Source organism: Zootoca vivipara, chromosome 1, assembly GCF_963506605.1.
Source record: "Zootoca vivipara chromosome 1, rZooViv1.1, whole genome shotgun sequence".
Taxonomy (NCBI): domain Eukaryota; kingdom Metazoa; phylum Chordata; class Lepidosauria; order Squamata; family Lacertidae; genus Zootoca; species Zootoca vivipara.
The window spans coordinates 127,350,154-127,377,639 of record NC_083276.1 but is presented as its reverse complement, the minus strand read 5'-3'; the positions used below and the strand labels follow the sequence as shown (position 1 = coordinate 127,377,639).

At 45.3% G+C, this 27,486-nt stretch overlaps 1 protein-coding gene across 2 annotated transcripts in view; it reads right to left on the bottom strand.

The window, feature by feature from the left end:
* NRP2 (neuropilin 2) overlaps positions 1-27,486 on the bottom strand; it is a 222,936-nt gene that overhangs the window by 54,710 nt on the left and 140,740 nt on the right. For both annotated transcript variants that reach the window (XM_035137736.2, XM_035137744.2), the window contains exons 13-14: positions 9,655-9,914; positions 6,256-6,352 (exon numbers count right to left, since the gene is read on the bottom strand). In XM_035137736.2, coding sequence (XP_034993627.2) covers positions 6,256-6,352; positions 9,655-9,914 — 357 coding nt within the window. The remainder of the gene's footprint in view (positions 1-6,255; positions 6,353-9,654; positions 9,915-27,486) is intronic.

Sequence of the window (27,486 nt, the reverse complement as noted above, 5' to 3'; positions counted from 1 at the left end):
GCATCCCTGTGGGGCAAACAGGAGCTAAAGGGAGGTGGGTGCAGTTTAAATCAGGAAGACAACATGAGGGAAAGGATTAAGTTTTTGCTCCTCAGCCACTGCAACCCCAATCTCAAACCACTCTGGCTGCTTTTGCATTTTAAAAAAAGCTGCCCTCCCTATTCACAGATTTCCCACCGCATCCTGTTTGATCCTCAGACAGTTTGGCATTTTACACAGCAGACAAAATTTGCAACTCGTATACCAATGCAACCTCAGGGTTTTTGTGTGTGTGTGTGTGTGTGTGTGTGTGTGTGTGTGTGTGTGTGTGTGTGGATGACCTGCCTATATCATGAAATAGCCATTGTATGTTCGGTGGAATCCTAACACAATTAATTTTCCAGGCAAGTGTACAGAGATATTTAAGAACACATGTCTGTGGTTTACTATATTTGGTCTATAAAATGTGGGACTGCACTAAAGCATTCTGTTTCTTGTTTAATTTCCAACGGTGTGCACATATATGGGCCAAGCTTGCCTGGAAACTGAGTGCTCTTTCTTTTTTTTCTTTTTTTTTTAAAAAAGTATACTTGCTTTCCCCTCCACAAATGGCTTACAAATGTAAAAGCAAGCAAAAAATCAGCAATGGTCCAGTGATTAAATGCAAGCCCAGAGATTAAAGAATAGCCTCAGAAGTATGTTGCTTCATCTTTGTGAAGTAATACAGGCTGGGAGGTGCCCTTTGTGTTATTTACTCATGGGTAGAACTGAAATCAGGGACCCAGGTGGCGCTGTGGTTAAACCACTGAGATTAGGGCTTGCTGATCAGAAGGTCGGTGGTTCGAATCCCTGTGACGGGGTGAGCTCCCGTTGCTTGGTCCCAGCTCCTGCCAACCTAGCAGTTCGAAAGCACGTCAAAATGCAAGTAGATAAATAGGAACCACTACAGCGGGAAGGTAAACAGTGTTTCCATGTGCTGCTCTGGTTTGCCAGAAGGGCTTTGTCATGCTGGCCACATGACCTGGAAGCTATACGCCGGCTCCCTCGGCCAATAATGCGAGATGAGCGCGCAACCCCAGAGTCGGTCACGACTGGACCTAATGGTCAGGGGTCCCTTTACCTAGAACTGAAATCACCCACATTACATGCCCTTACTCTGAACACTGGGGGGTGGGGTGGATTCAGACTTATGGCAAAGAAGCAGAACTGAGTCAACTCTCTTCTAATAACCAAGTAGCATTAGACTGAGCAGCCAGCCGCAGGCAAGACTGTGAATATGTAAAGCTCTTTAATCAACTCCAGAATTCTAATTCAAGGTATTTTATTAAATGATTCAAGATAAAGGTGTAAGAGATATCAGAAACTGCACAAAAGAAAATAAGCAGTAATTTTCCAACTAATTTTTCATCTAATACAGTCCCTGCATTAGTGCACTGATGTTATGTGCAGTCAGGTGGAGCTGAATTGAGCGAGCAGAGTTCTCTCGGCCAGCAGAGAGGCACTCAAACCAACCCGGTTTTCAGGTTGTGTGCCAGGAAAATGATGATGATGGTTGGGTCAACCACCTAGTCCAAAGGGGGCATGGAGGTATGGAGGTATGGAACGCCATCATGTAGACTGGAACCCATGGAGATGGGTGCTTAGCACCAGCCATTCACAGAAATCAGGGAAGGAGGGATGTAAATTGGGGAAGAACTCCTTTTGGGTTCTTGCTACATGGGTTTAACTAAACGGGAAAACATCCCATTCAAGTAAAATGCAGGGCCTATACAGGCGTGCAAACTTGGCCCTCCAGATGTTTTTGGCCTACAACTCCCATGATCCCTAGCTAACAGGACCAGTGGTCAGGGATGATGGGAATTGTAGTCTCAAAACATCCGGAGGGCCGAGTTTGCCTATGCCTGGCCTATGAGCACCTAAATTATTGTTATTGGGAACTAGGCGGAGGGCCTTCTTGGTAGTGGTGCCCACCCTGTGGAATGCCCTCCCATCAGATGTTAAGGAGATGAGTAATTACAGTATATAACATTTAGGAAACATCGGAAGGCAGCCCTGTATAGGGAAGCTGTTTAAGGTTTAACGTTTTACTATGTTTTTTTATATGCCGGAAGCTGCCCAGAATGTCTGGGGCAAACCAGTCAGATGGGCAAGATACAAATAAATCATCATCATCATTACCCTATGTTTTGCTTGGTAGAAGATGAGTTTTCTTTAAAAAAAACCCAGAGTTTTGGACCTTTGGCATTCATCACATACGGCAACTAGTCGCAATTATTTGGTGAAGAAAAGGTATTGTTCATGTGCTTCACAACATTCATAGTTCTTGGGAAATTATGGAAGTAGATCCCAAGGTGAAGCCTTGAAGAGCTGTGGCTCATAGCAACACTGGGAGCTGTCTTCTAGCAGATCAGACTATTTGTCCATCTAGCCTAGTACTGTCTACTCTGACTGGCAGCATCAGCAAGGGGCTTGCCCAGCACCTCCTATGTGATCCTTCTAACGGGAGATGCCAGGAACTGAACCTGGGACCTTGCGAAACATATGCTCTACCACCAAGTTATTTCAGGAATAATAATAGCACCTCTGTCCATTAGAAGGTATGTGTGTGTGTTTGTGTAATTACTTTCCTACCAAATATGACACCCCTAATAATATATGCACTGGGTATTTCTTTTGTACATTTCAGATTTTCTTGTTTGAAAATCCTGTAACATTGTGGGGTAATCTTATTCACCATGTCGTGGCAGGGCAGTGGAGAGGTTCAAACTATGTGTCAAATGCAGCCACATAATATTTTAACATATGGAGCATTTAACAAATTCAAGATCCACGGTAGACAGCGGAGTTCAAAGAGCCAAAAATCTAAAAACTAAAAACCTTAGCCTGGCAGGCACTTTCCCTAGACAAGCAAAGGCTGAGTTACTGTGATGGAATTATCTTGCTTCGCTTTGGAAATGTGCTGGAAGGAAGGGCCCATTTGCACAGATTATAACTTCCACTGGAGAGGAACGGCACTGCCTTTCAGTCTGGCTCATTGACTTCCTAACACTCTGAAGGTCTTGGGTGTGAAGCAATTCCTCTGAGGTCAGTGGGAAGAAACTCACCGCTTATGGTAATTAGACAGGTACAAAGTAGCAACGGCAATTCTCCTAGACTTAAAAGAGGAGCCAACTTCCTTCTATGGACTCCTGGAAGCAGCAGAGAAAGGACTGATGCTGCGATGTTAAAATCCATAGTAATGGGTATTGTGGTGGTTGAATTGGTTAACTGAGGCTGGTGTGTTGCAGTGAACAGAACACCAGACTTTGTTCAAGGATAGGGGTAAAGGTAAAGGGACCCCTGACCATTAGGTCCAGTCGTGACCGACTCTGGGGTTGCACGCTCATCTCGCTTTATTGGCCGAGGGAGCCGGCATATAGCTTCCAGGTCATGTGGCCAGAATGACAAAGCCGCTTGTGGAAAACCAGAGCAGCACATGGAAACACCGTTTACCTTCCCACTGTAGCCTCCTATTTCCACTAGCCTCCTATTTATCTACTTGCATTTTGATGTGCTTTCGAACTGCTAGGTTGGCAGGAGCTGGGACCAAGCAACGGGAGCTCACCCCGTCACAGGGATTTGAACCGCCGACCTTCTGATCAGCAAGCCCTAGGCTCAGTGGTTTAACCACAGCGCCACCTGGGTCCCACTGTTCAATGATTTTGTTTTTGTTTGTTTAGTCGTTTAGTCGTGTCCGACTCTTCGTGACCCCATGGACCATAGCACGCCAGGCACTCCTGTCTTCCACTGCCTCCCGCAGTTTGGTCAAACTCATGTTCGTAGCTTAAAGAACACTGTCCAACCATCTCGTCCTCTGTCGTCCCCTTCTCCTAGTGCCCTCCATCTTTCCCAACATCAGAGTCTTTTCCAAGGATACCCAGGTTAAAATCCTCCCTCATTGCTGACCTTCCCTAGTGGACCTTGAACTGGTCCCCACTGCTCAGTCTAGCCTTCACCACAGGGCTGTTGCGAGGATATAATTGGCACAATCACAAGCATATTACCCTAAGTTGCTTGGGGGAAGTGAGGGAGCCCAAAAGTAATATTTAAATAAAAAGCTACAGCCACTGATCATCTCCATATACACAAGGAACTGCAGAAGAACAAGGCAGGCTGACGGCAAAGGAAAAGGAACATTCTCGTGACAACATTTCAATTCATTTATGAAGTATTAAATTTCAAATAAAATCACTGCTTGGTGCTTGTAATAAAAGTTTCCAATCTGGCTGCTGTCCCAGCTCGGAGTCTGATAAATTCCAGTCCAGTGCAGGAAACTGTTTTGTTATTATTAATAATGCTCAAAGACGCCCTCACTGATTATTCCTATTAATAAAAGGCTGGCGGTGATTTGATCAGCCTTTCTGAGCATGTGATGCTAACTGACAGCTGCTTTCCTGTCTCAAGTGATTATCCTCTTGTATGTTTTTCCTTGGTGTCCCCCTACCTATTCCTCTGGCCACAGAGACTCGCAGTGTTCTCTCAATTAGTTGATAGCAAAACCATCAATATCTGCTCCCTGGGCACTCATTCTCCCTGACTTCCTTCGGGAAGGAACGAATAAGCTCAGCAAATTCCTGAAACTTGCCACAAAGCAGGCCAGGGGTTCTGTCTGCTTAGCAACTCCAAAAAGCGACGGCCAACAAGGAAGGTTCCTTTGTGGTCTATTCGCCGCTGCTGCACTACAATGCTTCCCACATATTCAGTTGCTATTTGCTACAGGAAAACCTATTCCCATTTATTCTATCCCACAGCTGCCTTCTACTTGCTGATGCAATGGAAGCCAGTGATATGTATCTTGCACGCAAAGTGGGCTTCTGCGTTTGAACCCAGGAACAAAGAGATATTTTTTTGGGGGGGATAGATAAGGACAGATCGTGAAGCTGAGGCTCCAATACTTTGGCCACCTCATGAGAAGAGAAGAATCCTTGGAAAAGACCCTGATGTTGGGAAAGATTGAGGGCACTAGGAGAAGGGGACGACAGAGGACGAGATGGTTGGACAGTGTTCTCGAAGCTATGAACATGAGTTTGACCGAACTGCGGGAGGCAGTGCAAGACAGGAGTGCCTGGCGTGCTATGGTCCATGGGGTCACAAAGAGTGGGACACGACTAAACGACTAAACAACAACAAGATAAGATCTGCCACTCACAAGACCAGAAGAGCCGCTGCTACCCTCTGCCCATCCTGCTTTCCCTGGTTAGCCTTCTGGTTTTCTGTTTATGGGCTGCGCCAGACTGCCAGGGCGGGTGGGGACTGCATGAGACTGAACACCATATGTAAATAACAGAAGCCAAAAGCCTCACTACATAAAAACAGGGCTTATATGTGCAACTTTCACTGCCACTAGCCTCATGTGGAATGTTCAGCCATGAAATCTGCTCACCAACAGTGGTTTCTACCCACAATATGCCATTTATGTGAATGAACAGGTTTGGCACAGCTGTGTCAAGCAGTGGCAATGCTGGTCGGAACCCAGACTCCTGTTTTTGCGCTCTGGAAGCCAGGATCACCAGTTTAGGTTGAGAGAGTGAATTGTGGATTATCCCAATAGTGGCCTGCAGTGGTATTTACTGGGGGGCAGGGAACAGGGAATACCTAACTGCTTCTTTGCGTGAACCGGCTGCCCACAGGAAGACCACTTGGAATTTCTTGGTTAAAAGAAATTTTGCAACTCAGTCAAAAATAATAGAAGGCAGGAGTGCCTGGCGTGCTGTTGGTCCACGGGGTCACGAAGAGTCAGACACGACTAAATGACTAAACAACAACAAATAATAATAATAATAATTGGCCCCTCCAAAAGCAAGCATTTGCATCAGTGTTGTGGCTGTTATTTGAAGCGAGAAGCTTGCCGTGCAGATCTCTCCATACTTCCACCAAACACTCCAGCTGGCATTTGCCGTAACAGGGAAGGGTGCGCATCCGTGGTCAATCTGTACGTATACAAAGTAGCCTCCACACAACAGCTGTTTTGCTTTGTATGAAGTGAACCTATGACATAGGACACCCACAAGAGTATACCCCAATAACAGAAGTGCCATGACCTAAAGGCTTGATGGTTGTGTGTGCCATCGCCCATCACTTGGTGCCACCAATGCTGGTTATGTGCAACAAGAAATGCCATTGCAAGGGCCTCCGTTCATATGGTCGCCTTTTAAACTTGCCTAGCCTGCTGCACACAAATGAGTCTTTCTGCTTCCGCCTATCAAACCGCCATAGATGCGATGCATGTTTACTTACCCATACAGTTCTCCAAGGAGGTATCGGTGCCTATCTGGACATCATCGATGGCAACCTCACCCGAATGTCCTTTGCTTATAATTCCCTCGAACACAATCTAGGAGCAAATACAAACAGAACAGTGATTGTTATACTTTCAGTCCAAACAGCTGTTGAATTTTTTTTTAATAAAAAAGAATATACAGTAAAATATATTGAATCCCCTTTGCGAAGTTTTTGCCTTTATTCAGCCAACTTAATAATAATACCTTTAATGCCAATGTACAACCCGTGCATAATGAAATTAACCGAGCCTCCCCCCACCCCGACAAACACACTCTCATTGCACTTTGTGTGCTTGTCGCACAACACACCAACCCTGAAAGTCCGTTGCACTATATTATTTTCCGTTCAGCAGCCTAACAGCCCACGGATAGAAACCGTTTTTTAGCCTGTCGGTACGACTGATTATACTTCTATATCTCCTGCCCGAGGGTAGACAAGTGACAATGGAAGTTGCACCACTTTATACAATATTTTCTGCAAAAAACCCCACAACTTATTCTGCCTTCACTCCCAAAACAGCCGCAGTTGAAAGGGGGAGAGCAGTTTAGTTGCCCAGCCGTCTTCAGATTCACTCCCGGTTACTTCTGGTTTGACTTGCAAGTGGCTGAGAAGCACATTCAACAGTTACTAGGTGCCTTCGACATGCTTAGTCGTCATCTCTTTTCCTTTCTTACCCTCCCAACAGTTATAGAGGACATAATGTATAATGACTGAAAATTCCACGTTGCATCTTTCCTCCGATACACAAGCAGCCCCACCTGTTGGTTTTGCCCCAAAGAGCTGTCCAAATGCACCTGAACCTTGAATATAAGCTTAGTAAGAAGACGCCAGATTATTCTTATTCATTTTTGCCTTTGGGTTCCATCTTGCCTTGCCTTTCCTCTCCTGTCTCGGTACCTCTCCCAACCAGTACGTTTCCGAGCACAATTCAAAGTGTTGGTGCTGACCTTTAAAGCCCTAAACGGCCTCGGTCCAGTATACCTGAAGGAGCGTCTCCACCCCCATTGTTCAGCCCGGACACTGAGGTCCAGCACCGAGGGCCTTCTGGCGGTTCCCTCATTGCAAGAAGCCAACTTGCAGGGAACCAGACAGAGGGCCTTCTCGGTAGTGGCGCCTGCCCTGTGGAACGCCCTTCCATCGGAGGTCAAAGAGAACAACAATTACCAGACCTTTAGAAGGCATCTTAAAGCAGCCCTGTTTACGGAAGCTTTTAATGTTTGATGGATTTCTGTATTTTGGTGTTTTGTTGGAAGCCGCCCAGAGTGGCTGGGGGAACCCGGCCAGATGGGCGGGGTATAAATAAATAAATAATAATAATAATAATAATAATAATAATAATAATAATAATAATTAACCAAGTCACTTGGGAGTGCAGCAACAGTAGTCCTAGGGTCGAATCCTGTTTCGTTTTGGGCAGCGGCAGGATGCATTGGCTACATAAGCAATAAGGGCAGCTTGCTCCCACTGGGACGGCTGGCATGCCCTGCCTTGTTACTCAGCTGTAGCTCTCATTTCCCCGAGATCCAGAATAACATGCTGAGGACCACCTGGCCCTGCACATTTCCCACTTCATGGACTTCCTGGCGGGACCTTGGCAAACGAACATGAGCTTCAAGGGCAGAGAGTTGCCAAATCAGACCCAGAATGTCTTGCCCAGGGCCACCTCTTAGCAATTCTCATTGGCTACTAAGAAGCAGAGCTGTTTGAACTCCACGCAACACAAATCCAAATTCTGGTACTGTATGTGGAAATGCAAACTCGGCATGAAGCAGCGGGTGGGGGGTGGGGAGAGTGAAACAAAATTAAATCCACGCCCCGGCTCAATTATGCAACTCGCTGCAATGTATGCAAATGCACTTGTCAGGTTTAATTTCCATGCTTTATTCTCAAGCTGATAATTGGCGTTTTTACGGGATTTTCTGGCAAGTAGCAGTGCGAGGAACAGAAAGAGAATCTGGGTAAACGAGAGAAGGTAGGGGAAAGTGGAGAGGGTAACATGTCGGAAGCAGCGTGGTACAGGCAGACAACCATGCAGGACAGAGAAGGTCTGACCCACGCATGATCCAGATACTCCTGATGTTTCCTCAGCTCAGATCCACTGTACAGACTTGAGCTGTTTATAACAATTCTGTTCCCAGCAAACCCTGGAAATTGTAGTTCTCTGAAGGTGGTGCTAGAGATCTCAAGCAGACAATTCAAAGCACCCTCATAAACCATAAATTCTAGGAATCTCCGAGAGGGAAGAACCATGATTGTTAAGGTAAAGGTAAAGGGACCCCTGACCATTAGGTCCAGTCGTGACCGACTCTGGGGTTGCGCGCTCATCTCGCATTATTGGCCGAGGGAGCCAGCGTATAGCTTCCAGGTCATGTGGCCAGCATGACAAAGCCTCTTCTGGCAAACCAGAGCAGCACATGGAAACACCGTTTACCTTCCCGCTGTAGCAGTTCCTATTTATCTACTTGCATTTTTTGACGTGCTTTCAAACTGCTAGGTTGGCAGGAGCTGGGACCAAGCAACGGGAGCTCACCCCGTCACAGGGATTCGAACCGCCGACCTTCTGATCAGCAAGCCCTAGGCTCAGTGGTTTAACCACAGCGCCACCTGGGTCCATGATTGTTAAAGTGATATATAAAAAAAGATTTAAATTTGCCGTATAGAAAGGGCCACAAATATTTCAATCACCCTAAGCAGATTTTTCTTAAGAAATGTTGAAATAAGCTCTGGAACTCAATTTCCATGTTGGATTTTGAATATAAGAAGCAGAAGCAGAGAAAGTGTTTGAGTTCTCTTTCCTAAATTATCTATTTGTACTCAGCTTCCGCTGTCATATAAGGCGTCTGAACAGTAGAAGCTCATTTCGCACAACCCTACGCCCCAAATCGAGGAAGTGCTAATTGCTTCCATCCTTCCTCCAAAACAGCAGCTCTCTCCCTCTTTAAAAAACAACAACCCTCAAAACACTGCAGACAAGCTCTTACACAGCCCTTTTCCTAAGATGCATTTTTGCTTATCCCTCGTGAGTTTTCCAGTTCCCTGACAAGACTACCTGATAATCATATAAGAGAAAATGGGTGGGGGAAAAAATATTTGCAGAGGAGAGATTTTAGGAACATAAAAGGCAACCGCATGAACAAAGACCTAAATCTATGTATAAAACAGGCAAATTCTGAATAACAAAATACAGTGTCATTTAGTTACTATAGCAACATGGAGAAACACAATGAAGAAGAAAAGGCCTTGCTCAACAATGTTCTCTAATGATGAATGAAATGGGTTCTGTTGAAGTGTACGAAATGAGAGAGCACAGCGGAAATATCCACTTGAATCTCGAACCAAAATCTCCAAGCTCACCTGATATGCCATATCGTAGCTGGGCAGAAGGATCCGGCCTTCTCTCCACTCGTCCCCTTGGTCTTCCCGGATGATCCACAGTGGCTTGATCTCATGCATGGCTTCCCGGCGGACCTGCAGCATCGCTCCGAGGCCGGATACCTGGTATCGGAATACCATGCACACGGCACTTCTGGGCAAGAAGACCCTCGGGCTAATGAGACGGGCGTGTTGCTTTTCTCTCCTCGCACTGCTCTGCAGTCTCAAATAGTTCTTGCCATCTGTTGAAGGAGAAGGTTGATAATAAACTAGCTAAACCAAAGAGGTAACAAGCGTACTATGGTGCCCTGTAATAACAGGAGCAATCTCTACGCTTCACAACTCCTCCCATTATGGACCTCTTTTCTTTCATTTTTGGGGTTGTTTTTTTTTAAATCAATTTTAAAAGCAAACAAACTATTGACTGTCCTCATCTTCTGATCCATACACCAATACAGTGGTACCTTGGTTTGCATACATTTTGGATTACAAACACGTCAAACCTGGAAGTGCAGGTCCCGGTTTGCAACCTTTTTTTGGATTACAATCCATTTGGGGGGGGGGATTACGAACAATTTTTGGTGGGAGGCCCCATTGGCGAAAGCGCACCTTGGGTTACAACCTGTTTTGGTTTACAAACGGACCTCCGGAAGGGATTATGGTTGTAAACCAAAGTATATCACTGTATTCACTTATTCAAGACCTGTTTGTAACTTTGCACGTAGCCCCTTACAAAGATGTCTTTAAAAGCCCCACATCTATCCTTGTCCAGATATTGCAAACCACAGCAAAGTCAGTAGCACATCGAGGAGCGCATATTAACCGCAGCTTACAAAAATAACACCACTAAGAGCAGCCCACTTATCACTGGGGAAGGAAGCAGGAGCAGGCGGCAAACAAGGTACAATGCAGAAAAGCCCACAAAGCAGGAAAGAAAGAAGCAATCGCTCATTATGAAACAAAATATGGAGGATGTCACGGTTGACGCGAACCAGAAGAGACAAAGTGAGGTAGTCCCAGCATACTTGGACCAAATAGCTAGCACACTGCAAAAACAAGGCCAAAGCGAAACATGCTACTTCAGCACATTGTCCTTTGCCTCCTTGAAGCCAGGGACTCGCCTCCTACTTTGTTGTCCTGCTCTTGATTCCTATCCTTATCTTCCAAGTCCCGGACTGCAGAATCCGGGACCGGCAGCCGTGTGACACCGGAAGTTGCGTCGACGTAACTTCCGGTGTCGCTTTGCCCATCTATGGGCACCAAAAATGGCCGCCGCCGACACCGGAAGTCGCGTCTATGCACTTCCAGACATGCATAGCTGCGACTTTTGAAGCTGGCGGCAGCCATTTTTGGTGCCCATAGAAGGGCAAATTGAAAAGGAAAAAAATGGCCGCCGGCAGGAGAAAATAACGTAGAAAAACGGGAGACGAAGTGATATGGGGGACCACCGGGAAAAGGTAAGTAAAAACGGGGGTTTCCCGGGGGAAACGGGGTACTTGGCAGCTCTGTTCCTATCAAGGTGCATTGCCTACAGTTACACTGCAGACTCCTATTGTACCTACGGTAAGAGTTCCTGCAGCAGCTGTGCAAAAGAGGAGATTTCAACAGGAAATATTTGTCATGCAGGGATTCAAAAAGCTATACCTTTTAACATTCCCTCTTCTAAACAACCATTAAAAGTCCACAGACCCTATTCTCCTTTGAAACTGAATCCTATGTGGCCATGGTAAAATGCTGCCTCCAGCTCCTGCGCTCAACACGGCACACTAATGTTTTGGGGGGGAGATGCAAAATATTAATGCTAAATAGGTTGATTGGCTTCTAACCTTCTCGCCCAGCAACAGAACTGCTTTGGGCTTTCCTGCGTCTTCCAGTACCAAAGGAGTTGGCAACATCTGGCAGCTGGAAGCCAAATCCTACAAGCCTACCTACACCTATGCTAAAGCAAAGGATTACTTACATTGCAGTAGCTCCAGCCAAGGCTCCTATATCTTTAACAGCTGTGCAACAAGCAGAAATTCGGTTTCCGGAGCTTTCCCCATCACTCCATTTGCACATGGGGAAAAGTTCACATGGTCAGTTTTCTGCTTGTTGCACAAATATTAAAGACATGGAAACCTTGGGAGGGAAACAGATGAGCAATTCTACATGCTGGAGCTGACTGAAAGAAAAATCTTTAGACAGAGCAAGTAGAGAGATATACATAGGATCAGGCTGTTAAAAAACACCAGTCTTCAATTTTTGAAAACATCAGTGTTTTGAGAAAATATGGCCTCCAGAAAATATGGCACAGTATATGTCATTATGATTAATGGAAGAAATTGAGATATGTGTACCACACACAATTATGACGCATACGTTGGGCTTAATTTATTCAAGTTTTAAAATTACGTATTTACTATTTATGACTCTCTAACCTGGTACATTAAATTATTATTATCAGATACATGGTAAAAAGAACCCTTCAAAAATGGCCGCTAATACTTTGCACAGAGGACTTTGTGCAAAGGGTCCCATATCTTGCAATAAAATCGCATCTCTTAGCCCGCCAAGCTCAAATGTTTTTCGTCTGTCCCTCTCTCTTAATATCCAAAAGAAAATGGGCCACCAAATCCTGCTTCTATTCCTCCAAGATTGGCATCTTGCATCTCAAGGGCTTAGATTGTTTTCTGTATCTTCCACGCGACCCCTCCTGTTGCTTATACTTCACACCATTCTGCGTGACCTCAACTTGGTTTTGTAAGAATTTAATTTTAAAAATTGAGAAACAAACATACTAAAAGATAGTTGGTAACTTGCATATGACTTTCGGTTTGAACCCAACCTGTTGGTTAATATAATAATAATAATAATAATAATAATAATAATAATAATAATAATAATAATAATTTGTTCCCTGCCCATCAGATTGGGTTGCCCCATCCACTCTGGGTGGCTTCCAGCATATATAAACCAATAGCAAAACATTAAACCAGGCATCCCCAAACTTCGGCCCTCCAGATGTTTTGGACTACATTTCCCATCTTCCCCAGCCACTGGTTCTGTTAGCTAGGGATCATGGGAGATGTAGGCCCAAACATCTGGAGGGCCGCAGTTTGGGGATGCCTGCATTAAACCTTAAAAAGCTTCCCTATACAGGGCTGCCTTCTCCTAAATGTTATCTCATTGACATCTGATGGGAGGGCATTCCACAGGGTGGGCACCCCTACTAAGGCGCCCTCATAAATGTGTTGCCTGTGGGTTATGAATCCTTTTTGTTTGGTTTATATCTTGCACAAGCCAGTACGGAGAGACTAGTCTCAAGAAGATCCACTGGGTGTATGTATAGAAAGGCAGATTACATTGACTGAGACAGATCAGTAAGGAGGACGTCTATTTCACCAGCAGCCATAAGCATGGAAGACGGCTGATTAAGACACCGAAAAGCTCAAGGCAAAAGATTGACATAATTAGGACAAGTGAAAGTGCTGTAATCGGCAGGGGAAAATTGACTCTGTAATCATGACATTGGGGGTGGTGGGGGTGCTCATATTTATTCTGCCTCCGCTTACGAGTCAGAGGCTGATCCCGACCGCTTGCCAACATTGCAGAGCCACCCAAGAACGGGTGGGGGAACCTCTCCCTGACACTTGTGGTCTCCCCCCACCCCATTCCCATCACCAGCAGCAAATACTTTGCAATCAGAGCCTAGCTGACAATTTCACTGATGACACACGAGGGAGAATGAAGCTCATCATCTTTCACTTGCTCTTTCTCCCCACTTCTTCATATTGCAGATGATTGGCCACCCCCAAGCATAAACAGTGCGTCCAAGTTGTTGCCATCTTTGATCTAAGTAAAGGTGATTCAATCAGGTGAAGCAGAGGTTCAAGGTGAAACAGGACTGTTTTTAGGTAAAACAACTCTGCGTCCTCTATTAGCCATGGCCAGTTGGCCATTGTTTCTCCACACAGTCCCTTTTTTTTTTTAAGGAGGTGTATATTGCTGAACTTCTGCCTGTAAAAAACCCAAAAGTCCTGCCAGAAAACAAGACAGCAACCCTAGGTGAGGAGATTTGAGGAAGGATGTCTAGGTGGGGGACCGACTGAAGGTAATTTGAACTTGACTTGTCAACGTTTGAAATAGAAATAGCAGCCGAACGTGCAGTTGAGCCTGGGGCAGCCGAGACTCTTTGCATTACTGAAACTGCTATTACAATTAAAAGGTTTCACCCCACAATTACTGCCCTTGTACACACACTGGACACAATCTAGTACAAAATTAGCTGTGCTTAAGCAAGTTTGAATCAATTTGATCAAGGACAACTGACTAACTTGGCGTTGGAATGGAGTTGTCGCATCTTGAACTAGCTTTGGTCATAAATAAGAACAATTGTGCTTCTTTTCAGTGTTGCAAAGTGGCTAGTGCTGAACCTTGGAATGTTTGGTCTTAAATGTGATGCCGCCGCTAAGCAGGCAATTAAACAGTGTCCTTATATTTATATTAGGTAAAGGTAAAGGGGCCCCTGACCATCAGGTCCAGTCGTGTCCGACTCTGGGGTTGCGGCGCTCATCTCGCTCTATAAGCCGAGGGAGCCAGCGTTTGTCCGCAGACAGCTTCCAGGTCATGTGGCCAGCATGACAAAGCTGCTTCTGGCGAACCAGAGCAGCGCACGGAAACGGCGTTTACCTTCCCGCCGGAGCGGTCCCTATTTATCTACTTGCACTTTGATGTGCTTTCGAACTGCTAGGTGGGCAGGAGCTGGGACCGAGCAACGGGAGCTCACCCCGTTGCAGGGATTCGAACCGCCGACTTTTGGATCAGCAAGCCCTAGACTCTGTGGTTTAACCCACAGCGCCACCTGGGTCCCTTTTATATTTATATTATTATTTATTAATTAAATTTATATGCCACTTTTCATCTGAAGATCACAGGGTGGCTTACAGCATAAAAACAAAAAAATGCATAATATTTAAATGGATTGGCTATATGCTATAGAACCATGACCAGATTCAGAGACAGTTTTAATGTCCCACTATGCTGACTGACACTTGCTTGATTCCTCCAAGCCATCCTTCATATGCTTGCCATGCATTCTAAAGGCTATTGTGTCTTTTGGTGTCTATGTTTTCTTATTATATTATTTTTACTCCTACTCATCTGCAGGTGAATTTCAGGCAACAAATTTTCTTATCGGGGTGGATTTTATTTCCTTTTGCAGTTGATGCTTTGTAAGATGGAACTAAAGGAAATCAGCCCTGAGTGCTCATTGGAAGGACAGATCCTGAAGCTGAGGCTCCAATACTTTCGCCACCTCATGAGAAGAGAAGAAGAGGAGGAGTTTGGATTTGATATCCCGCTTTATCACTACCCGAAGGAGTCTCAAAGCGGCTAACATTCTCCTTTCCCTTCCTCCCCCACAACAAACACTCTGTGAGGTGAGTGGGGCTGAGAGACTTCAAAGAAGTGTGACTAGCCCCAGGTCACCCAGGAACTGCATGTGGAGGAGCGGAGACGCGAACCCGGTTAACCAGATTACGAGTCTACTGCTCTTAACCACTACACCACACTGGCTCTCCCTGGAAAAGAGAAGACTCCCTGGAAAAGACTCTGATGTTGGGAAAGATTGAGGGCACAAGGAGAAGGGGACAGAGGACGAGATGGTTGGACAGTGTTCTTGAAGTGACTAACATGAGTTTGACCAAACTGCGGGAGGCAGTGGAAGACAGGAGGGCCTGGCGTGCTCTGGTCCATGGGGTCACGAAGAGTCGGACACTACTAAATGACTAAACAACAGCCGCAATGAAGATGGAACTAAGAGGAACTGTGTTAATGTGTTCAATGCCTGGTACTCATGTTGTCAACAATCTAGATCTTCAGCAAGGCAAACCTGAACCCACCAAGTGGGAACTAAAAATAATAATTGTTAAGTTGTTAAGTCATCTGAATCCAAATAATCACCATATGATGAGATGTTAAGTCATCCAAATACGCAACTTACTTCATCTGGGTTTGAATTCATATCCAGAAGAAACTGATTCTATGCACCCTTAGCTAGTTCAATAAGCTGGATAGCTCATGGTAGATTTTGACTTGACTCAAGCTATTTTTCATAATTCCCTGCCTTCAAAAGTGAGTGACATCTAGGCTGATGAGAGCTCAGATACCAAGAAGTACATTTTTCAAAGGCTCTTAGGCACTTATCTTCCAATGAAATTAATAGGTGTCAGACACTCGAGTGTCACTCTGGCATCAAAAAAATTCTACATCCACGCAACTAGTATCATAATGTAGCCCTCTTCATTAGAAACATGTAATCAAAGTGTCACTGGATTTAGAGGAGCCGTGTCGAGGAATCAAATGAAATTTGTCAAGACTCTCCACCACTTCTGAATTTCCTGCCAATATGACCAATAGGAGGGAAACACTTCCAGGAGATCAGAGCAGCTGTGCAAAAGTGGAACAGGAGGCCATTCTACATCCCCCAAAGTGTTTCGCTGTAGAAGCTATGTGCTACAGAGAAATTGTATTATGCTTGTCTACTATGCCCACTGACCACATCTATTTTGCCTCTGGCCTTGCTAAACACTCAAGTATCCAACATTTTCCCCAACTCTCTTCCGCAGCCCCCTCCACACACCCTTTGGAGAAGACCGGGAGTGGGGGGGGGAGCACAGGGTAGGAGAAGTGGAACACTATTGGTGCTCCTTTGGCTACAACCCCATGTCATTTCCCAGATTGTGTGGGTTAGCATCTATTTAGGGCCTACATGTGTTGGACTTCACCCATGCAGGCCCTATGAGAATGCAATGTGGATAGCCTTCAAACCCAGAAGCGGTGAAATGCACTAAAGGAATGTGCAGAATTCTGCTACTCGATCACATGTAGCCTATGGGACACATTTGCACAATTTAAAATGGTTTTCTCAAGTAGCAATAAACATGGACAACACGGGGGTGGTTTTGCCTTTTGCCATACGTCCCAAGGGTAAAAATGCCTGCTTAATCCCCATTGATTTCCCCCTTATATTACCTAACACAACTGAGCGGCCAAACAGATCACAGCATGGATAAAAGGAAAATGGACAAAGGTGAGAATACAGCAAATTGGCCATCTCCTGACGGAATTGCGGCATGAGGAGTCAGGGAAGAGCCCCTTGATAAATGATTTTGAAGGTAAAGACCCAGCGATGCTTGCCTTGTACACTAAAAATCATGGCTCAATAGCAGGCATCCCCAAACTTCAGCCCTCCAGATGTTTTGGACTACAATTCCCATCTTCCCCGGCCACTGGTCCTGTTAGCTAGGGATCGTGGGAGTTGTAGGCCAAAACATCTGGAGGGCCGCAGTTTGGGGATGCCTGCTCAATAGTGTCTTAGGTCATCACCGGCTTCAGGTGAAAATTCAGCAGTTCAAAGGACTTTTGACAACTTTGCCCAAGATGCTTTGGTCAAGCAGAGCCCTGTTTTGGTCCAGTCTTGTATGGAGACATCAGGAATGCATATTAGGCTCCTCCTGTACTTATTTTTTAGCAGGCTCTACTGAAGGCTCAGACACCTTTCAATTTGGGTGTTGCTTTCTACAAGTACCAGAGGAGTAGCAAATGCCACCTGGAGACACTCTTGACTCATTCGGATTGCAAAGTGTTGCAGTGAGACAAAGATGCCTGGGGAGAGCATCAGCTGAGGAAGCAAGAACAAGTTGTAGCTTGCTTTTTATTGTACTTTTGTTGCGACAAAAGGAAATTAAAAAAGCGCCGATCGGCGGGGTTTCGTCTCGTCTCCGAGACGGCCCGTCCCTGCTAGGAGTGGGGAGGGCAGCGAGAGCGACGCTGCGCCCCTTAGAACCTCGGGAAGGGCGTCCCGGGGGCAATTTGCTCGGCACAGCCCCAATCCGGACTCCCCAACTCTTCGGTTAGCTCTAATAAGAGCTCCGGAGCGAGGAGGGTAGAAGTCGCGGGGGCCATTTTGAGCGGCAACGTTATTCTAGCAGGGAGAAGCTTCAAGCCGAAGGCGGAGAGCGCTGGATTCTTCCGAAAATAAAACGATTGGAAAAGACTGTAAGTAACCTCACGATTTGGATTATAAAACAATTTGGATCTGGGAGAGAGGGGAGAAAAGAGGAAGCCCCCCCCCATGGCAACAAAAGAGACAGTAAATAGAAACCCGAAGCCATAAACAGAAGATTTGCAATTCAAAAGGATCCCTCAAAGGCATCAAAGAGAATCTCCCCTTTGATGCAGGGTGAGAAGGGGAGAGAGACTGTGGTTTATGACTGCCCTGCAGCAAGAGGTAAAGACTGAGAAAAATCTTTCTTTTCCTCGGGAGCCGGCAGCCCAGACAACCCAGTGAGTTGATCAGGATTTATGAGTCAATTTTTATTTCACTTTGTATTTCTGGACTTTCTGGAATTTCTTTTTTGGTTTAAATGTTTGTGAAATGTGAGTTCGAACTTTATTGTTAATAAGACTTGAAGAATGCAGCCAGCTTGTTAAAATGGAGTCGAGAAAATAAACTGTGATCATATTCCACCCCACGTGACAAGTTTTGACCTTGGCAGGATTGAATTATGTCAACAAAAAAGTGTTCCCCTGAGTTCCAGCGGTCTGTTTTGACCTTAATGTGGGAAACAAGAATAGAGCTATGTCAAGAGGAGACACGGCGGCAAGAGTTACAGCAAAAATTTCAGATGGTGATGGCAGAATATGATTTTTTAGGAGATGAAGCTTTTGACACTGAAAAAGATGAATGTGAGAATGACAATGATGATGACTGTGATTTGGAAGGAAAAGATGAAGATGAGGACTGTGATGATTCAACACAAAATGAAGCACACCACGAAAAAAATGATGACTTTACTCTACAAAAAGTTGGATGGAGTGCCCTGCTTTTGAGGGGGGCACGATTGGTATTATTGGAACTCCAGAACGCCCACAGGGAAGAAGGAAAAAATATGCAGAGAAGAGAAGAAATTCAGGGGTCCTGTATGGTGGCCTGGATGGCAAAAGACTGTAAACAGGGGGTGGGGTGAAGGGAAAGTGATGTTGTGATTATATGGATGGATTAACAGGTTTATAACTGGTCTGCTGATTATGGAATTTGCTGGATTGGGGGGGTGGAGCCGGTAATCGGGGATGTAAGGTTAAATTGAGAATAGTTATAGTTTTAAAAGTGAATGGATTTTGGAAAATGTGAAAATATGGAGGCTTATAGAGGGAGAAAAAATTAGGCACGGGAAGATAAAATGGGAGTTTGATTTTTCAGTGATTTGAATATTAGATGAAAATGTTAACAATTGATTTATAAGTTGTATAAGATACAAAGGTGTATTTTTATAAAGTAAGAAACTGTTGCAGATGATAAAAAAGGGATGAAAACCGGGGAAGGGGGGGGGAGGGGAAGCCCACAAAATATGGTTTTACAATCATGAATGTAAGAAAATTTTTTCTGTTTTGTATTGTTTTTTTCTCTTTTTTTGCCCTTTCTTTTTTCCTATTTCTATTTTTCTCTTTTTTTGGTATGACAATAGATGGTTGGATGAATGGCCTCCTGCGTACTGCCCTGGTTTGCTGGAGCTCCCTGGTGGCAGGGGGGGGGGCTTTGGGGTCAGGGGAGGGGGAGGAGGACAGAAATCCAAGCATAAAATGGACCATCTCTGACTGTTCACATACATGGGATACTTCTGTGGCAGGGGAGGACCCATGTGGGTGGGTAGGAAGGAGGTGGAAAAGGTGTTTATGTATTTTTTTTGTTTTTTTGTATTCTGTAAAATTAATAAAAAGTATGTTTAAAAAAAAAAGGAAATAAAAAAATAAAATAAAAACATTGACCGCTGACATTAACCATAAGAACATTCTATATCAATCCTAATTCAAACATAGCGATATAGGCAGCCCATATGTCCAAACAGCTATCTAAAGAAGATGGATGATTATAAACCATATGTTGAAACGTAGAAATGGCACATGAGATCTGCAGTAGTGAAGGGCGGGTGATTGTCCCTGCCAGCTTTGTAGTGCAAGGCTCTTAGCCACTTTTAAGATAGAATATCAGCCTTCCTAAGAAATGATTAAAACAAAAATAAAAAAGAAATACCAAGCAGCAATCTTATGGTTACCTTGAGTACAAAACTGCTTTGCCAAGCAAGACACAAATTTTGAAATGCTATGCTATGTTTGTTCTTAAATCCATTATCTAGTAAAAAAATTCCTTCAGTAGCACCTTAAAGACCAACTAAGTTTTTATTTTGAGCTTTCGTGTGCATGCACACTTCATCAGATACACTGAAACAGAAGTAGCCAGACCCTTATGTATATACAGAGGGTGGGGGTGATGGGAATGGGTGATGGGCTGATAGGAGTGGTAAACCTGTTGATGACCGTTAGCGACTGTTAATGACTGCAATTGGTCTTGCGGGGGGGGGGGGGGGGGAGCAAGGGCTGAGGTGCTAAGGAAAGCTTGATCATGTATAATGAGATAAGAATCCTATGTCTCTACCACACTATGTCTCTACCACACTAGATATGTACATCGACTGCTTCCGCCACAAAATCCAAACGGATGTGACCAGAAAACACCATCGCTTACAACAAAATCTGCACCACTATCTAGTCATATCTTCATTTCCTTGCTCTGAAGCTTTAAAAGCTATCTGCAATTCAATGAAGATTAGTCAAGCCAGACTGTTAGGACTGTTAGCTTCCCCTAGCAGAGTCCAGCGTTCTGTAGAGTGCTTAGCAAAACACCATTAAGCAACTTACGTGAATGCAGACAGAATACCGCAGAAAGAACTTTGGTATCACTAGACACGACACTGCTCAGTAGAAGATTCCGTACATCCAGCTGCCAGCCATCATATGTAGAGCAATTCAGCGTGGAGAAAGTAGAAGGGAGGAGGAAATTTGCCCCAGTAGAACTTGCCCTTTCTTTAAAGGTAAAGGGACCCCTGACCATTAGGTCCAGTCGTAACCGACTCTGGGGTTGCGGCGCTCATCTCGCATTATTGGCCAAGGGAGCCGGCGTATAGCTTCCAGGTCATGTGGCCAGCATGACAAAGCCGCTTCTGGCAAACCAGAGCAGCGCATGGAAACGCCGTTTACCTTCCCGCTGTAGCGGTTCCTATTTATCTACTTGCATTTTGACGTGCTTTCGAACTGCTAGGTTGGCAGGAGCTGGGACCGAGCAACGGGAGCTCACCCCGTCACAGGGATTCGAACCGCCGACCTTCTGATCAGCAAGCCCTTGGCTCAGTGGTTTAACCACAGCGCCACCTGGGTCCCTTTCTTTACTGTCCTGCAATTACCGTGTCGCTGGCAGGAAGACTTGGTGGTTGTGTTAACTCCTTCCAACAATTCACTAGATGATGAGCTCACCGGACAGCTGCTAGGAAAACAACTGTTTCCTCCAACAAAGCAGCTGGGCACTAAGTAGAGCTCAAGCGTGGTAAGATAAGTGAGTCTGACTTGTATGCTAAGTGTTGAACAATATGAAGAGGAAATGTTGGTGCACCTTTAAAAGTTGCACAGAGGGGAGAATTTTAGAATCTTCCATTATAGTTCTGCAGCATCGGGCTGAAGTTCTCCTTGCTATACACTCACACTGTACTTGAATTTCAGAGCTCCATTCCTAGAACAGTCAGATGAGACAAGGCCAAGCATGTGGGATATACAGCATTTGGAACTGGGAAGGCATATGTGGCATTAAGCAAGGAGAAAAGGAGGCAAAAGAATATCTAAGGGCAGCCACAGTGGTTGCAACTAACCTTAAATAGAGATGTACACCTATCACACCTATCACAAAAAGATACCATGTGGTCACTAAACAAGAGAGAGGATGTGTTTCTTTCCCCCCTAAAGTGATTGATTTTGATTTTTGGGGCATCCCAAATGCTTTGATGTGTAGATGTTTATTCTTTGGGGAACCCAAGGGGAATCTGTACATAGCTGTGGATCTAGTTCGGGCATCCCCAAACTGTGACCCTCCAGATGTTTTGGCCTACAACTCCCATGACCCCCAGCTAACAGGACCAGTGGTCAGGGATGATGGGAATTGTAGTCCAAAACATCTGGAGGGCCGAAGTTTGGGGATGCCTGATCTAGTTCAATGTGCTTCTGAGCTTCAGAATATACTTTGGAGAGATGAGTACAGAACAGGCAAGCAGGTATTACCGGTACCTGCTCTCGTGTAATTTTAAGTATTAAATTGGTGGGTCTCTTGAATGACTGGAGGAATCTAATGAAAGCCTTGTGGCCAAATAAGCAAGACCAGCCACAGAGATAATTGCCAAAATAGCTTGCCTCAGCCAAGCCATTCCAGCAATTCATATTTTTTTGACACAGCAAACGGAAAGATAAGTGATCGGCACCAAAGGAAAGGAGGTACCTGAATTGAAGGGATGTGGGAGATTGATTTATTTATTTTTAAAAAACTACCTGGCACTGAACCATTTGAAGAAAGTATTTTTTGCAGCAAGTTCTGATCAATACCTCTGGGATCAGTAGCACATATTAGCCCCCTGGCTGGCTCTTTGGTTTTAAAAAGTATCTGTTCTTAGTAAAGAGATAGCAAAAGCTACCACTGAACTGGCACCCAGGGTTCCAAAGGGTGTTCCTAGGAACTGAGGGCAAACCAGTCTCAGAATTTCTGCCTGCTTCTGCAAACTACAGCTTCATGTGGAGATTGATGGGAGCATCTGGACCAGGGGTCAGCAAACCTTCTCATCAGGGGGCCGGTCCACTGTCCCTCAGACCTTGTGGGGGGCCGGACTATATTTTGAAAATATAGATGCCCATGGGGCAGCCCAGACCCGCTGCCCACCTGCTGCCCTCTCAGTCCATGACCACGCCGGGTTTACCTCAGCGCATGGGTGGCGAGGCTTCGGATTGGCTGCAGGAGCTTCCTGCAGCCAATCGGAAGCCATGCTGTGTCGCAGAAGCCGCCGTCCGCGGCTTCTTTTCAAGGAAATGCCACGCTGCGCTGGTTTAGCTCAGCGAGGACTGACCGAGCGCGTGGCAGGGACCACAGGCTGGATTTACGAGCCTGCTGGGCCACATTTGGCCCCCGGGCCGTAGTTTACCGACCCCTGATCTGGACAACCACTTTCTTAAAGATATAGTAGATTGACTGGCTGACCCTTATGAAATACGAGTTGGCTGGACTCGGTGTTTGATTGGTGGGTCCGGTGTTTGTTCCAGCCAGATAAAGTCTTTGGAGGGGCATTTTTACACAGGACTCTAAAGCTGTTTTTGAACCGCTGCTCCACAATTTACACACATTTTTTAATTGTTCAGACAGAAGGAGGAAGAAGTGTACCCTCCAGCCGATTCTAATATTACGGAGAGGAGGTCTAAGGATCCACCCTTCCTCAACTCCTTCCTCTGATCTTTAAAATGAGGAACAGCAGATCCATAACTCAAGGATTCTGGATGAAATCCCTGAATGGTTTTGATGATCTTACAAAACAATAAATACACAAGGCCAACTTAAGCCGGTGCTTTAAAAGTTGTACCTTTTCTGTCCGTGTGACATCCTTCTTAACCTGCAGTAGCCTTCCTTGGATAAAGATGGATCAGTCATCAATAAATGTGATATTTATATATACCAGGTGGGCACCTTGCCTCACAGGGAAAACCTTCTCAATTCAGTTCCCTGTTAATTTACTTGCCAAGTCATCACCATTTTATTTTCTAAATAAAAATCCATCTATCAGACAAATCAATGAAGACTTACAGCACTGCAAGTCGGCACAAAATCAAGCCCTTAATCTAATTTAGGGGAGCCAGTAAGATGATCAGGCCCACCGCTTCAATCACTTTTAATTAAGCTTGCTTTCTCTGGACGGCAACTGCAGCTCCCACTAAGTTTGTGTAATGTTCACACTAAATGCAAACTGTCCTCCCTCTGCGAGGGTAAGTGGGAAGGACTGGGATGAGATGCAAAACCAGCTGGGATAAGACCGTTATTAATAGCATGTGTGCTAATCACCTGGAAGAGGTTATGTTCCCAAAACCAGAAGGCATGGAAGAACATGGGCAGGACACACTAAAGAATGCCATGGGCCCCATATAGCTACGGAGAGCTCTGTGCTTGGGTGTGTGTGTGTTTTTTTACTGTCGTCCCCTGTTGTAAAATATCTAATTACCTAATGCAGAGGAAGAACTTCAGCTCTGCAATGTACTTTACAGTAATGGCTAGGAATGGGAGCCAGAAAGTCCTTGGCTCAAATATTGATTCAGCCATGAACTAGATGGCATTAGGCAAGCCACTCTCTCCCTACGCCCTCCTTGCACCCCATGCTGTGCAATGCGACATGAAGGTAAGACCTACCTTATAAAATGATTATAGATATTATTGCAATGATGAATATGAACCCCTCTAAGTGCGATATAAATGCCAATTCTAAAAATACCGATAGTTCTTGCTGTTGCTATTACTACTACTACTACTACTACTACTACATAGCTTTGGGAGAAGAAATGATGGTTGGAAGGTGCCTTGTACGCCTCCTTCCGGCAACTCCTGCAGCCAAGCTGGTGCCAAATTAATAATAATAATAATAATAATAATAATAAATTTTTTATTTATACCCAGCCCTCCCCAGTCAAAACCGGGCTCAGGGTGGCTAACACCAATAAAATTACAATAAGACCTAAAAAACCCAATTAATTAAAATACAGATTAAAAATACAATATTAAAATTTAAAATGCAGCCTCATTTTAAGTAGTCCATAAATCCAAACCATGAGGGAGGAAAACACAGGGGTCAGACTGAATCCAACCCAAAGGCCAGGCGGAAAGATGACAAATCCCGCAGGGCCCTGGTCTCCTGTGATGAAAGAGCGTTCCACCAAATTGGGGCCAATACTGAAAAGGCCCTGGCCCTAGTTGAGGCAATCTAGCCACCTCATGGCTCGGGATCTCCAGAATATTGTTGTTTGTGGACCTTAAGGTCCTCCGCGGGGCATACCAGGAGAGGCGGTCCCGTAGGTACCAGGGTCCCAAGCCACATAGGGCTTTAAAGGTCAAAACCAGCACCTTAATGTATTGCTCTGCTTTCCTTTGGAGTTGGACCACGTCAGTGAGGCTGAGAAGGTGGTCTTATCATCTGGGAAGCCCAGGACCTCCATACACACCGCTAAGGCTTGTGCCCCGGGGAGGTCACTTCGTTGCTGCTAACACAGCGGTTTGACTTCACCCCTGAAGGCACACTCCATTGCCTCTCGAGACAGACAGAGGCCAACACCCACATAGCAAGCTGGCATCCATCTATCTCGGTACTGTTTCCACAGCTTGGCAGCAGCAACCCAGCAATCTCAGACGGGATTCTTGTCCTACCCTACTTGGAAATTCCAAGGGTTGAACGCAAGGCCATACAAAGCGTGTTCTACCACTGAAACTAATCCCCCAAATGATGATACTAATACATGCCACTACCACTCTTTTTGAGGTGACACTCCATTTCCCACAAAATTCTGCCTAAATACTAAATATAAATATAAAAGGATGTCATATAGAGGAGGGAGAAAGGTTGTTTTCTGCTGCTCTAGAGAAGCGGACATGGAGAAATGGATTCAAGCTACAAGAAAGAAGATTCCACCTAAACATTAGGAAGAACTTCCTGACAGTAAGAGCTGTTCGGCAGTGGAATTTGCTACCAAGGAGTGTGGTGGAGTCTCCTTCTTTGGAGGTCTTTAAGCAGAGGCTTGACAGGCATATGTCAAGAATGTTTTGATGGTGTTTCCTGCTCGGCAGGGGGTTGGGCTGGATGGCCTTTGTGGTCTCTTCCAACTCTATGATTCTATGATTCTAAATGGTTATACAATCTAACTCCCAGTATCCTCCTTGATTGGCTTCTTCTTCTTCTTCCTCTTCCTCTTCTTGAATTTATAAACCACATAGAGGTCTGCTACTTCACAAGGAGAATTGTGGCCTTTGAGAGACCAAGTTCGATTTCACTAGGCACTCTTCCATTACAACTAAGAGTGGAATCTGTTTGCCTATGGAAAGCATGTGAAAATCCACAGGGAGAAAATGTTTGCAATCCCTCCTGGTGGCGTGTGGACTGAAGACTGCGTATTCTATTGCCTTGGATAACAGCTGGAGCTCTGATATGGTGTTGAGGGAGGGAGGGAGACGGGGTTTGGGGTGGGGGCGGATATGAATGTATGAACGACCTGCTTGGCTCCATTTTCACCAACAGGGGTCCCAGAATTTGTAACAGGAGCTTTCAGGAGGATGGCATGGAGATAATCTGTGAAGCTGGAGGTACAAGGAACGGGGTGGGGGGAGTGGGGCTTTAAAAAAGGAAACATGAAGCTGCCTGAAAGACTATTTTGGAAAAAATGGAATGGAAGCAGCGTGTCTCTCGAGGAGTCATCCCCAATGTCAAAGGAGAGCTGGAGATGGACACGTATGCATGAAATGGAAACCAAGGGACATAGGTAGGCTGAAAGCTCCCTTCTATAGACTTTGCCAGTCAAAGGACAATTGCGGCACAAATTTTCCCTTCTCCGTCTCTCCACACCTCATCTGTATTTCGTACGAGCTGCCTACTCTCCCTTTTTATTTCTTTTAAATCAGATACTCTCGTTTTGTATCGCTGGCCGTGGAGAATCCAGAGTGCTGTCGGAGTGCCTCAAGTGGACCATGTGCCGACAGAGTTTGGAAGTGCTCTAATCTGAAACTGCAGGACCTTTGGCACTTAATAGAAGGGGGGACCCTTTAACACCCCAGAACTACAGCATCTGGCCTGGACATGGACTGAAAACAGCTGCTGTCCTTTGCCCAATGGCTTAGCAGGGAAGGAGGGAGGGAGGGAGGGAGGGAGGGGAAAGTGGGGGTTACAAGATTTCAAGAACTCTCCAACCAGAAAGAACTTTTTCATCCTTTCTTGCCTGGGGCCTGATGCTGGTTTTTTTATAGGCATGGAAGGGGGGTGACCAGAAAAATCCTTTGAAATATGTGAGAGTGTGAACTAGACAATATCACTATTCTTCTTCCAGCTAGCATAGTACAAGAGGTTCTTTTTTATAACTAAAAACCTGAGGCGACAGAAAGGCACATTGCCTTTTTTAAAAAAAATCTGATAAAATGATCTAATAGTTACAATGTAAATAGGAAAGCCTACCATTTCTTAAAACGAACAGCCTTGCATCTTGGCACCTGAAGGAGCGTCTCCTCCCCCATCGTTCTGCCCGGACACTGAGGTCCAGCGCCGAGGGCCTTCTGGTGGTTCCCTCGCTACGAGAAGCCAAGTTACAGGGAACCAGGCAGAGGGCCTTCTTGGTATTGGCACCCACCCTGTTGAATGCCCTCCCACCAGAGGTCAAAGAGAACAACAATTACCAGACCTTTAGAAGGCATCTCAAGGCAGCCCTGTGTAGGGAAGCTTTTCATGTTTGATGGATTTCTGTATTTTAATATTTTGTTGGAAGCCACCCAGAGTGGCTTGGGGAACCCGGCCAGATGGGCGGGGTATAAATAATAAATTATTATTATTATTATTATTATTATTATTATTATTATTATTATTACACCCTCCAAGCAAAATATGATGTGCACAGTCCACAGCACCATGTTATTACGTGGGTGGCGCTGTGGTATAAACCACTGAGCCCCTTGGGCTTGCCAACGGGAAGGTCAGTGGTTCGAATCCCCACAACGGAGTGAGCTCCCGTTGTTCTGTCCCAGCTCTTGCCCACCTAGCAGTTCGAAAGCAAACCTGTGCAAGTAGATAAATACAACAATGGTGGCGCATGCAGACGCTGCGGCTGAGAGCTCCCTGGAGAGGAGTCAGGGTTTGTTAGGAAGAATTCTTTATAGCCGACATGAAATGCTTT